Source organism: Dasypus novemcinctus, chromosome 8 (assembly GCF_030445035.2).
Source record: "Dasypus novemcinctus isolate mDasNov1 chromosome 8, mDasNov1.1.hap2, whole genome shotgun sequence".
In the NCBI taxonomy this organism is placed as follows: domain Eukaryota; kingdom Metazoa; phylum Chordata; class Mammalia; order Cingulata; family Dasypodidae; genus Dasypus; species Dasypus novemcinctus.
The window spans coordinates 10626292-10639281 of record NC_080680.1 but is presented as its reverse complement, the minus strand read 5'-3'; the positions used below and the strand labels follow the sequence as shown (position 1 = coordinate 10639281).

Genomic DNA, 12990 nt, shown 5'->3' with positions numbered 1-12990 from the left:
AAAACGCCTCACTTCCTAATGATTGTCCTCCACTTTGATACCTCTATATCCTTGAGGTTATGTCCATTTTATCTCCACAGTATGAACAGTCTACAAACCTGCGCTACTATGCATTGCTTATCACCTCCCAAAGGCAGCAGGCTAACGGCTTCAGATCAGCCAGGGTGGGAGTATTTACACCACGGGAATTGGGAAACACTGCCCGTCCCCGCCGGTTTGTCCTGAAAGCCGGGTGTCAACTTTTTACCGGCGCACCCCAGGGTCCTAATAAAGTTGCCAACTGCCATGGAAGGAATAAGAAAGGCTGGGCAATAAAGGAGTCAGAATTTGTGGTCCGCACTAGCATGAGAATCCCGGCTGCTGGCCACTGTTTGATGAACCGCTATTTTCTCCTACCTGCGTTAATAAGTCACCCTGCCAGTGAGATTATTGTCTATTACAGGAGTTGCTACATCACAGCTCGGTTCTTTAGATAGTGTAGCCATCACCTCTTCGAAAATAACGGTCCTTTAAAAAGCAGTGTCTCTTACCGAGATACCGGGAAGAGGAGGAGCTGGGAGACGATCCTAAGGAAGGAGTGAGGCGCACAAGACAAGCAGAGACTATCGTGGTGCATAGCCGTATGCAAGGACTAACACTGGTGGGGCATACCCTGGCTTCCCTCTTGCATGTGGACGTGGAAACTCAAGTGACAGAGGCTTCCCAACAGAGAAGAGCTGGTGGTCTCAGGCACCACGCAGCTAAGACCTTCCTTTCAGCATCTCCTCTGGCCAAGTGCCCACGCTGGCTGGCCCACCCCACTACCACCTTCCAGTAGAATCCCAGATTCCCGGAAGAGACCCTACTCTAGCTATTTCCAGTTTCTGCTAATATGTATTTTCTACTTGTTTTTTAATTTACTCGAGGCAGACGAAGGGGAACACACCTCGGAATACTTTTTAACAATCTGTGCCAGCAAGTCTTAAATTGAGAGAATTGCATCTATAAATTATCATCGTTGTTATTATTGTTGGCAAATGGGGAACACGAGACATTTGTTTCCCAACTTCCTTGGTGAAATACTTTGATCTAGTTTACACCTCTTCCCCCTCCTGGGGCATCTGTCCCTGGTTGTGACTCTATATCATAAACACAGAAGGGGTTAAGTTTTCTGCTGGTGAACTTGTTCCCACCTTGGGTGATTACACAAAGTCCGGCACCGGCGTTCCTCGAGGCCCAGGAGCTGGAGCAAGACTCCTCGAGAGAAGCCTTCTTGGCTCTCCTGGTTTTTATGCCCCCAGGGCTCCAGTGTAGTGCCCGCACGTAGCAAATCCTCAACAACGGTTTGAGTAATTTTTAGGCTGTCTTCCTGTGGTGCCCAGGACTGTAAGGAAATCTGACAGTCTTCCAGGTAAGTTTGTCATTCCTCATCCATTCTCATTGCTGCTTTCAGGGACCAGGAATCCCCAAAAATGCTGGGATCAGGGAATAGCAAGCTGGGCAGGACTTCAAAAGCTTTAGGTACATACTATTTAAAACAATTTGGTGAGTTTATATGGCTAAGAGACTTCAAAATGAGTCAGGAGGTCATCAGAGAGGTAATGCTTATGCACATCTGAAAGGATCTCGTAGACAGCCAAGGGAGATACTACCCCAAATAGTGGGGCTCCTGAGAGCTACAGAGACACCCAGGTCCTATGGTCATGGCAGATGGCTCTGGAGTTTGGTGCCTTGCCAGCGGGGCCTACTTTGGAGTTTGTGCCCCCAAGTGTGACAGAGTTGGACTCAGATGTGGCTTTTCTACACAGGCCTCTTCTGTCCCTTTTATTGAACCTATAGTTGGCACTGAAGTTGGTAGGTATATGTCCAAGAGACTTAAATCTTTGGGCTATCCATGTACCAGCCGGGCCCTGAGCCTCAGTGGAGTTGCAAAACCTACTTTCCAGTTCATTGGACTCACCCAGGACAACTAACAAGGATGTGAGGATGGTCAACCACCACACCAAGGAACCAAGAGATTCTACAACTGCAAGCAGGCGAATCCCATGCATCAACCATATGGGATCAAAGCCCACTCTCAATTAGAGGTGCAGTGGGCATCACCATCCCAGAATCCTCAGGATTGGGGAATAAAATATGGACTAGAGTGGACTTACTGGCATTCCACTATAGACTTATTGTGATTCTAGCAATAGAAAAAATTATATCATTGATGTGGAGACAGTGGCCACTGGAATTGCAGAAGGCAGGGAGAGGAAAAGTGGTGTACTATGGGGGCATTTTTGGGACTGGGAATTTTCCTGAATGACATTGCAATGACAGATACAGGCCATTATATATCCTGCCATAACCTACAGAATGGAGTGGGAGAGAGTGTGAACTACAATGTAAACTATAATCCATGCTGTGCAGCAGTGCTCCAAAATGTATTCATCAATTGCAATGAATGTACCACACTAACGAAAGAAGTTGTTAATATGGGGAAAAGCAGGAGGTGTGGGGAGTGGGGCATATGGGAGTCCCTTGTATTTTTTTATGTAACATTTTATGTAATCTAAGTATCTTCTAAAAATAAAAAATAAATTTAAAAAAAATAAAATAAATTAAAACAATTTGGTGAGAGCAGATGTAGCTCAATGGTTAAATACCTGCTTCCCATGTACAAGGTCCAGGATTCAATTCCCTCTACCTTCTAAAAAAAAATTGGGGGGAGGGGAAAATACCCATTTCCAAAAGGATTGTTGGATCCTTGGAAAAGGTGCCGTGTGATAGGGAGTGGGTGGCCCAGTGGAGCTTTGAGCTGGTGGGAGGACATACAGCTCTGACCCCTCTCCTGGAGGTGGCTCTCCAGAAGGCAATTTTGTTCTCCCTGAAAGGGGAATCAGGGCAGCTGGGCCCCTCTACCCACAGCATTGACACAAGGAACCTGCGGTCAAAACCGGTGACCTTGGAATGCCTTTCAGAAAGGAACTTGCTCTGCCATATTTGCCGTAGTAAGCCCAATGCTGCACCTGGATAATCGAAAACTTGGTAAGCTCTCTGTGGCCCGAGGCGGGAGGCGCCCAGCAAATCCACACCATCCACACCGTTGGTCGATTCCTTATTAACTGAGGGCCGCCACCACCAGCAACCGGCCTGAGGCCCCTGTTTTTAAAAGGACCTTGAGCATCCAGAAAATCCAAAAGGTTGTAAGGCACACCCACAAAAATCAGGAGAGCAACAGATAAAATGATAGGAAGCCTGGAGGTTGTTTTAAATATCTCGGTGGGGGGAAGAGATGGGTGCAAATGGTGAATTGATGAGTTGATGCCTGTTGGTGCTGGGCAATGGGTACTTTGAGGCTCATTGTATTATTCTCCCTACTTTTTTTTTTTACCAGTTTTTTTTTCAGGGTACCGGGGATTGAACCCAGGACCTCGTACATGGGAAGCAGGCGCTCAGCCACTGAGCTACATCCACTCACCTCTCCCTACTTTTTACGTTCATATGTTTTGTGTGTTGTGTGTACGTCTGAAATTCTCCAAACTGCACCCCAGTAAGGTAGAGGAAGCAAGAAGGGACATGCTAAATGCGGATGGTAAAAGAGGTTCTTTGAGGTTCGACAGGGTACAACCCAGTAGTCCACTCAGGAACTTCACAGCAATGCATGTTTTGCCAGCCTGCAGTGTAGTTCCTGGGCTAAAGAAGGTTGGGGGAGACAACAAGGCTAGGAGATCCGACTGTATGATTCAACGCACTTGTGTATGACGAAACACACGGATATCCTCACCATCAGCACTTAATCATCATCTCCTTCATCCAACTTGGAAAGGACCAGTACGTCCTTGTCACAGGCTGACTCGTGGAGGCAAAGAAGGTGCAGTCTTGTTTGTATTGTTTTACCCCAAGAAGTGAAAGCAGCCCATTTATCCTTCACTGGAGGAAACATAAGAGGCCCCGATTACACGGCATCTCTGCTGAAAGTCCGGTTGGAACACTAGGCCTTTGTCAAAGGAGCTAAAACCGTGTTGTGATTTTTGTTGTTGTTTTTAAAATAAGGTTTCTCTTCGGGCAGGTGCCTTTAAAACAGTTCCGTATGGGCAAAGCAAAATAGCCGTGGTATGAAATGTCTCTCGTCAGTCAGTCCCTACGGACTGCCAAACAATTACACTTAATGGAATCTGACCAATGAAGTTTGTCAGAGTGATGTCAGCAGAGCGCAGTTATTCTTGTTAATCTTGGTGAGATTGGGTTAAGGCCAAGATCCATGTGTTTTGAAGGGATTGGACCAGCTTAAATTCTTCTAACTTGAAAGGAAACCCTTCCTTCTTTTTCTGCCTATTCCACAGGCAGAAGCGAGGAAGAACTCTTTTGAGAGGTTTTTCCACTTGAGGGAAACAACACGTTTCCAGATGACACACAGAGATGGTTTCGAGTCTCACATAAGCAGCATTGTAGCAATAAGCTCTTACAATGTCTTTTTTCTCAGAAAGCCTTGACTTTGAGGGGTCTCACATATTCAGATAGCTCTGGGGGTGCCAGTGACCTGGGCAGCTGCAGGGGACAAAGTGAGGGCACCTGTTCCATCTCCCTGCGGCGTCTTCCTCCAGCTCCCAGATCCCACGACAGTTCCTCTCAGGAGCCTGAAATCATGGCTGGAGGCTCCACCCTTCCCTGGATGGTGATGGACCTTGCCAAACATTCTGAGGTGGCCATTCGTCCACTCAGCCATTGCTGCGCTAGTGCCTCCCGCCATAAAGACAGCCCTTATCCATTGCATATGGCGGATCTCTCACGTTACATTTACAAAATGTTTTCTATCTTTGCTCAGAAAAGATGGGCAACTGGTCACTTCTTTCCAAATTATTTCTGCATGAAATAACTCCACTGAATCTTTCCCCGGATCCTTCCGTTTAAAATGCAGACTCGCAGTCACGGTTTCCCTCTGAGCCCTGTCCTCCTCTCTGGGTTCTCCTCGCAGCGTGGAGTTAGGCCCTGACCGCAGCAGGCTGGCCGGAACCTCCCCTGGGAAAGCCCGCCCCTGATAGTGACGTCTCGTTTCTCTTAGTTACATTAGCTCTGGGAGCGAGGAACTGTCCCGCTCGTGAGGGCCTCACCAGTCCTGCCTTGGCAAGGCGCACGGGACTGAACGCCCTCAGCGCCCAGGGACGCCGAGCCTGGCCCAACCCCTCCGTCCAGGGAGGCGGGCTGAGCCCACGCCCCACACGAGGAAGCAGCAAAGTGGAGCTGGAGTCCCGGGTGTCCACCTCTCAGCCAAGCCAGGACAGAGCAAGCCCCTGCTCCGATGTGCCATCATCCAAGCCCGGGGGAATTCTGCACCCTTCAGGGAGAGCCGTTTGCTGGAAAGCCGGTCTCTTAGGTGTGCTCTGCGCGGCTGTTGGACTCTTGTTGCTCGAGGCTTGGCTTAAGTGACATCTGCCCCACATCCCTTAAAAACAGGACGTCTATTCAAGGATGAACTGTACTGGCGAGGCAGTAGTCATAACTCCTTGTATAGAATTAAGGTTTAGTAGCTTAGCTTTCAGTATTATTTCTTTGTAAATGTTGAGTGTGAAAACAATGAGGGATATGATCAGGTATTTGTGGAAATATGGCATTTACTATTTTCTTACCCGAAAGAAAAAAACAACAGCGCCTTGTCCACAGTTATCACATGTTGCCTGTGTGTGGATCTGTGTGCTAAGTGCACCCATGTCTATGTGTGTCTATGTGTGAACGTGTGTGTATGTTTATATAGACCTATGTGTGTACCTGTGTGCACGTCTGTATATGTGTGTTTGTGTGTATGTGTCTTTAACACGTCTTCTATGCTTGTGTAACATCAAAAGAGAAATGACACATTTTCTAGATCAAATAAATAGCTTTGCCAATTGATGTCAAAATAATTTTTGAACTATTTGTCAAACCATTGGACAACATTTATACGTAATACTTAAGATGTTATCATATTTGTATACAAGTTACATAAAAAGATTAACTTTTAAAGTTCAACTCCACGTCAAGGACCAAAGAAACTACCATTTTTAACCTAGAATTAATATAAAATTCGATCCATTACATCATAATAACATCTCATGGCTAATTTTAAATAGCTTTGTGAATGACTATTTTGTATGATATTTGCTCACAGTTACCAAAAGATCATGGTGGTAAAAAAAGAATATTGAAGATATTTTTATAAACACTGAGTCAAGTGAAAAAATTACCAATTTTAGAGCCAATACAATTTATAAAGACCATCTATAAAGAGCAAGGAACACTTATAAATAAAACAAACAATTTATACCACCCCGAATATCCTCAGACTCACAAATGAGAGATATAAAATAATTTTTAAAGAGTCCCAGCAAAAACAGGACTTCGTTCCAAAAGAAACACAATCCAACACACCAGGAAATAATCCTGTAATTTTCCGATGGTTCAAATCTCCTATAAATAGCTTGTAACTTAATGTGTTAATACCAGCATGATCCTCCACAAACTGAAACCTCTTTAAGTCTGACTAAGCCTTCACCAATACTTATTCCTGCCACAAATACTTATTCTCCTAACAAAATGTGGATGCCTTTATCAGTAGCCCTATGCATGGAGCACCGAAAGCCATTGCTTTTAATTCCTGCTGTTGGATGCTAGGATCGAACGATTGCATCACAGTTCGAAGCCCTTTCTGAAATCTGTGATGCACTGTGCTCTAAGGAGGAGGCTTTCTTCTCCCCATCCCGGGACTAAATGCTGACCCGTGCCCACCCTGCTCCAGCCACAGCCCACACACACCGGTGTGTGGACGCAGACCAGCAGTTTTAAGGGTGACATTTGTCTTCAGATGGTTCCTCCGCTTGGGCCCAATGGCTATTTTTAAGAACTGAAACATCCTCCCTGCACCCATGAACTGTTTGTGGCTCTTCTCTGTCCTAAAGCCTCTGGTTCTGTGTGTGCACACAGGAGAAGAGAAAGGGACACACTGGTATATTGCCTTATAGACCTGCTAAAGACCTGCTAGCACAATCCACGCACAGACAGGGCCCTAACCCAAGCTTTGACTTACGCAATTTTAAAGGAGCTGGGCAGCCAGTGTCGTCAACAATTGTTTTTATTTTTCTCTCTCTGTTCTGCCCAAATAGTAAACTGACTTGAGTTTTTCAATGCAATTTTCATAAAAATATTCATTGATCTTTGCTGCTGGATTATCCTTATTAGTCTATCAAGGGCAAAAATTCTTGTATCTTTTATGACAATAAAATAAAAAACATAAGTGTCAGATACACCTAAGGGGGTAAAAAGGTGTTACCGATGGCCATTGTGGCATAAATATAAACCTGCTTATGTTAGAGTCTTCCTCACTGGCAAAACGTCAAGCGTAATTAGCAAACTCAAAGGATGGCACGAAGGATTAATTAAACAATTCTATGGGCTTTGAATTCTGGTATTGCTCAATAACTTTTTTTCCATTTTGAAATTTTATATCCTTCACTAATAATATTACAAGCTGCTGTTCAAAAAGTTTGATGTTCACTAGCTGATCAAAACCCGCTGTATTTCTGTATCTTAAAAATTCATTTTCATATCAGTAGACAGAATTAAAATACGCCTGAATAATATTTCTGTGTGCAGAATCTTAATATTGTTAGCAAGTTGGTGTTTCTGTGAGGGGGAAATCTATAATTATACATCATACGAATTTTCCAGGAAACTTGAAAACATTGGGAATTTTCCTCAAGTTAAAAAAAAATGTAAATCGGAAAGGAAATAAGTTCTTTCCCAAACTCTAAACCTTTAGACTATACAATCTATGTCCATTAATATTCTACTTTTGCCCATTTTTATCTGCCAGGGAAATTCTGAAGTAACAATACCAGTAAATCTATTCACAACTCAGCCAATTAACACTAAATTAAGACTTTTTTTTCAGTTTTATATTTTTCCAAGAAAATCAGTTCACGGTTTTAGACTCAACTCAGGGAATGGGGAAAATTGCACACGTGCACCAACAGAGGGCCATGTGATCATGTGAATCAACCACGGCCGCGAGAAAGTGTCCTTTCGGGTCTGCTTTCCTTTGCCATGTGATTCCAAACTTCTCCAGAGAAGTCAGGGCCGACACCCGAGTTTCTGTTCATGTGACAGCACAGCACGTTCTCCGCTGATAAGGGGCAAGGGGGCAAGCCCAGTGACAGCTTAAATTACTAATTAATCATGCCCCATGCTCCCAGCTGCAACCCCAAACTCAGAAATCTCCCTTTGACTGTGAGACGAGACTTAGTGAAGGAAAGAGACAGAGAAGACCCAGCCCTCTGTCTGAATCCTGCTCTCTGCTCTGTGCTGAGGGGTAAGCCACGAAGCCTGCTGCCAACAGCATGTCTCAGAAGAAACAACTTATTTTACTAGGTCCAGCATTCATTTACCATGTTTGAACTCTAGCACTAGCCTTCGTTCTTCAAACGGCAAACAGAAAGCGCCCAGCATATTGAATGTTTGGGTTCTTTTTTAAGAAAAACTTCAAAGGCATAAATTTGAGACTTCTCCCTCAATTTGAAATCTATATATATTGCATTAAGCGCAACAGGTATCCAAAGCTTTGCCAAGATCTATTTGTCTGTTTTTAATGCAGACCTTTTTTTTCTTTTTTGAGATAGGTATTATACTAACACTCTAGAAGTAATATACTCCAGTGTCACTTTTTAACCTCAAAGTTGTAAGGGGTTTTGTTTTGTTTGTTTTGCATTTTCTTTTTTATTTGGGGCCCCCAATTATATAACATAAATAGGCAATGCAGGTAGGAAATTCATGATGTTTTACAATAAATGCAACCAAATGTATTAGGCTGAACTATATCCCTTTGGGTAAAATATAATAATCTGCAGACACTAAGACTAAGATGAAATGAAAATGCAGGCTCAGAAGATGAAGGAGGCTTAATTTTTAACACTGATTGTCACATTTGTTTATAAGTACTTTTTATATAGTTTAAGATAACCTTCAAAGTTAAATGTCTCCTTTAATATTTTGCTATTTGCCAACAAAAATTATGAAGGTGCTGCATGTTACTTGAGGATGCATTCTGTTGAATTTTTAGACTTGATCTACTGCCAACATTTACAGGCATCACAAACTGCAGGTTTCTCAATGTTATTAACCACACAGTGGAGATACAGTTTGCATCTCATTTCTTTTTAAATGAAAAGTAATGCCGTGGAAGGGCGGGACTTAACTAACGCAACTTTGATCATTTTCATACCTCATATAGTAAATATCTGCCCCAGTCTTAGAGCACTATAGTAGCTAGCTGCTACCAACATGCAAAGAGAAAATAAGCATTTAGCCAGACTAATTTAACTGTGCTGAGTGTTTAATTCCCTAAATATCATAAAATGTTTGCATACAGGAGGAATTTCCTTGGATTCATCTTGCCTTTTATACTCTTTGTGTTGGAGGGGAAAAAAAAAACAACAACAACTCCTTTGCAGCCCATGCCTCTAGATGCAGCACCTATTTAAGTTAAAGAGTACAGTCACTAGAAAATTCTAGTTTTGCTGCTGTAAACCAAAAAACATTAAGTATAGAAAGAGACCAACCCCAAAGAAAAGCTTGCTGGGCGAGAATGCACAACCCATCTTACGTAAAGGAGAGAGCGCTGGGCCTCCACGGGGTGGAGGGCTAGTCCACGCGAGGGGAGAAAGGCAGCACCGGCCTTCCTCGGGAAAACAGAACCCAAGAAGTGACAACACATGCATTTTTCCTCTCCAGGAGGCTGCCCCAGTTCTTCAAAGTGCTTTGAACGTACAGCAGGTGCCGCGTGACCCGCCGCTTACAGGAGCAGGGGCCGAAAGGGGCGCCAACAGGGCATCTTGTAAGGCCAAGGGGCCAAGGCAGGTCAGAAGAGCGGGTCCAAGGGAAAACCAGGCCACAGCGGGGGACACCCGATTTTGAAAAAAAAAATTCCCAGTGGATGCTGAACAGGCACAGGTATAGTTGCCTCTTCCCTGACAGCTAAGGAGGGAGCATCTCCTCGCCCTCCTGTGACAAATCCGGCAGCCCCCGGCACCCCGGGGCTCCGAGCCACGCGGCGCTCCGCAGGGAAGAAAGCCAGAAGCGCGCGTGTCCCCGCAGCCCGCGCCCGCCCGCCGGCCCCGGGGGCCTCGGCCCGGCACCCACCTTGACGACGTACGTCACTCCGGGCCCCAGGACCTGGTCGCTGGCGTGCAGCCACCCCCGGGGGGGCCTGGGCAGCGGCTCGTCGTCGGGCCGGCCCTTCCTGGCGGCGCTCATCGCGCCCGGGGCCCGCGGCGCGCTGCTCGGACCCGGGGCGCCCGCGGCCAGGCTGGGCGCGCTGCAGCTGCCGGTGAGCGGGGCGCCCGCCCGCTCCCTCGCGGCCGCCGACAGGCTGCGGAGGCCCGAGCTGGAGAGTTTCAGGTGGGACACCTTGTGGAGCAGGTGGCCCAGGCTGCTGGGCCCATCGCCCGGCGCTTTGCGCAGCGCCTCGCTGGAGACCAGGTAGGGGGGCGCCGCGGAGGTCGCGGGCACTGCCGAGCCCTTGCCGCCGCCGCCGCCGCCGCCGCCGCTCATGGACAGGTTGTGGAGAAGTTCGTCCACTGATGTCACCGAATCATTCCTGAAGCGGTTATACTTGGTCCGTTGAAGCATGCCCTTCTAGCGGCTCGCCTGCATTCGCCCGGGCGCCGCTGGTGCCAGCCCCGAAGCAGGCTCCCTCGCATAGCAGGCGAGCCACCGTCTACGGTGCAAGGACGGAAAGTGGGTGCCCCCGGTACAGCTCTGGTTTTGTTTTTGTTTTTCAGAGGAGGCAAGAGAAACAAGAAAATCGTACCCTCCCCACACCCTGAAAACACGGCCTCCACCCAGGAGACGGTTTAGGGTTCCACGTTTGATTTGGAAAAGTATTAGTTTCCTCTGGTAGAGATTCCAGCTGCTGGCAGCTGCCAAGTCTCTCACACCAAAAGCATGACTCACTCAATGAGGAGACCCTTCTCAACAAAGGCTCGGTGAACACTGCAAATCACTTCCTGTAGCAAAAAAAAAAAAAAAAAAGGGAAAAAAAAGAAGAAGAAAAAAAAAAACTACATCCACCCACTGACAGCACACTAGAACCAATCAATTCTCAAATTTCCTTTCTCTACCTTCCCAGATCCTTCCTTCCAACCTTTGATTCTTCACCCTCCCATCCCCCCACATTTGTGCCAAAGGTAAATCCAGTTCCTCCCAATAATCAAATTAACTCTCTGAAACCCATGATTCTAGGTTATGTTTTGATCTTTCCAGCTCAGCCCATCTGTGGGAGCCTAAGAGTTTCTGACGCGTTAAAATGTGACGAAGGCTTTTTAAGACTACGATCTTCAGCAAATCCTGATGAATTCAGATTTGGAAAGCAGCAGGAATTTTTAAATAGCACAAAAAGGAATATTCCATCCCAGTGGATATAAAATATCCTGGGCTTTTCTTTTCCTTTTCAAATCATCAGAGCAGCATAAGTGTCTTTGTGCCAATGCAGGTCCTCCAAAAAAAAAAAAATCTGCATATGAACTTGTGCATAATGCCAAGTAAGGTGCCTTCACAGTTAATTTAGAGCAATCTTTCTTAGCCAGAGTTCAATTAAATACCTACTTCCAACGAAGAGGAGTGGTTTTTTTTTGATGGGTGGCAAGAGGCTCCAGAAATCCATTCCAAAGAAGGGGCTGTGTTTGCAGCGTTATCCCAACTGTATGTGTTGTTTAAGCTCTGGAAAAATGCCTAAGAAATGCTACAAATACATCTCCATATCCCTTCAGTTGCTGCTTGCAACCCTGCAGTAAAGAAGGGGGAAAAAAGATGCGGTTGCTCTTGTGACACATGAAATCCACAGGGAAAAAAAACACCTTCTTTTCAGGAGCCAGATTCAAGCTTTGAAAGGGGAATGCGCAGGCCTTCTTCCACTCCCTGAGGAAGAGAGGAAATTGACAACACCAAGAAGGTCGGCTGGAGACAGGGGAGCCCACTCCCTCTTGCCATCAGACACCTCTGCTAATCTTCCTCCTGCGTGAAGACAACCTGCCCGGCAGAATGAGACACTGGCTGTCAAAGTTTCCAGGCAACTTCTGCGCAAGCAGATGCATTTACCTCGAGCACATTTTCAGGTCATCCTGAGCCTCCTCGAGCACCCCCCAAGACTGAACATCTGTGGCACGTGAAGTACCAAATCCTGAAAAGAGCCTTAGGGAGCCGGGCTTAACTCGTGCCGTTCAGGGCGTGCTGAGTGAAGCCAGCTCCCTGGGTGCAGGGCCGTCAAAGAGCAGCCGCGTCCCCCGGCCCTGGAAAGCCCACCCGGGCCGCGCGCCTGGCGGTCCTCTCTCTGCCGCAGCCCTAGCAGAGCAGCCACCACACAGCACTCATTTTTTTTTCTTCCCCTTGCTTGCATAGCAACAGCAAATACACACCCCATAGAGGGTTTCGATTGTTATCAACCCCCCCTCCCAATCTAAACCCATACAGCCCTATCATTCCCAAACCGTGGTCTTCATTAGAAGCAGATCAAAACGGCAAAATGTGAATGAAATTCTGTTTGCGTGAATGAAAGGGCTAGCAAGCCAGCCAGCGTTTCTGTGAATGAAGCAGGCCCTTGCAGCCTATGCCAAGCAATCCCTTGGGTACGAGCGGCCCCGGCCAATCAGCAGCCGCCCCGATGACTCATTCAACAAAGGCTTGCTCAATAGTGGAAGATTCCATTTCAATCAAAGGCGGGATCTTCTCTCCAACAGCAGTGTTGGGAGAAAGAAAAAAAAAGGCAGCTGATTCCAAAGATCCAGAAATGAAGAGGACAGCTGGTGATAGACAGAGGGAAGGCTCGTTTTACCAGAAAATTCAAGAACCATTTGTCAGGTGTGGGGATGAGCTGGATCGTTCTCTGTGAGGTGAGCTGTGCCCCAAGATTTCCATTCACCAGGTTCATTTGCATCAAGGAGCAAACATGAATGTGCCCATTCGGTTCAGCATTTATTATGAATGTACACTGAGTGCACATTC

General features: G+C 46.3%; 1 protein-coding gene across 1 annotated transcript in view; it reads right to left on the bottom strand.

The window, feature by feature from the left end:
- SHC3 (SHC adaptor protein 3) overlaps positions 1–12564 on the bottom strand; it is a 183447-nt gene extending 170883 nt beyond the window's left edge. Inside the window, exons 1-2 of the mRNA XM_058301443.1 lie at positions 11596–12564; positions 10132–10997 (exon numbers count right to left, since the gene is read on the bottom strand). Coding sequence (XP_058157426.1) covers positions 10132–10620 — 489 coding nt within the window. The 5' untranslated portion in view covers positions 10621–10997; positions 11596–12564. The remainder of the gene's footprint in view (positions 1–10131; positions 10998–11595) is intronic.
- Between the last annotated feature and the right edge of the window lie 426 nt (positions 12565–12990).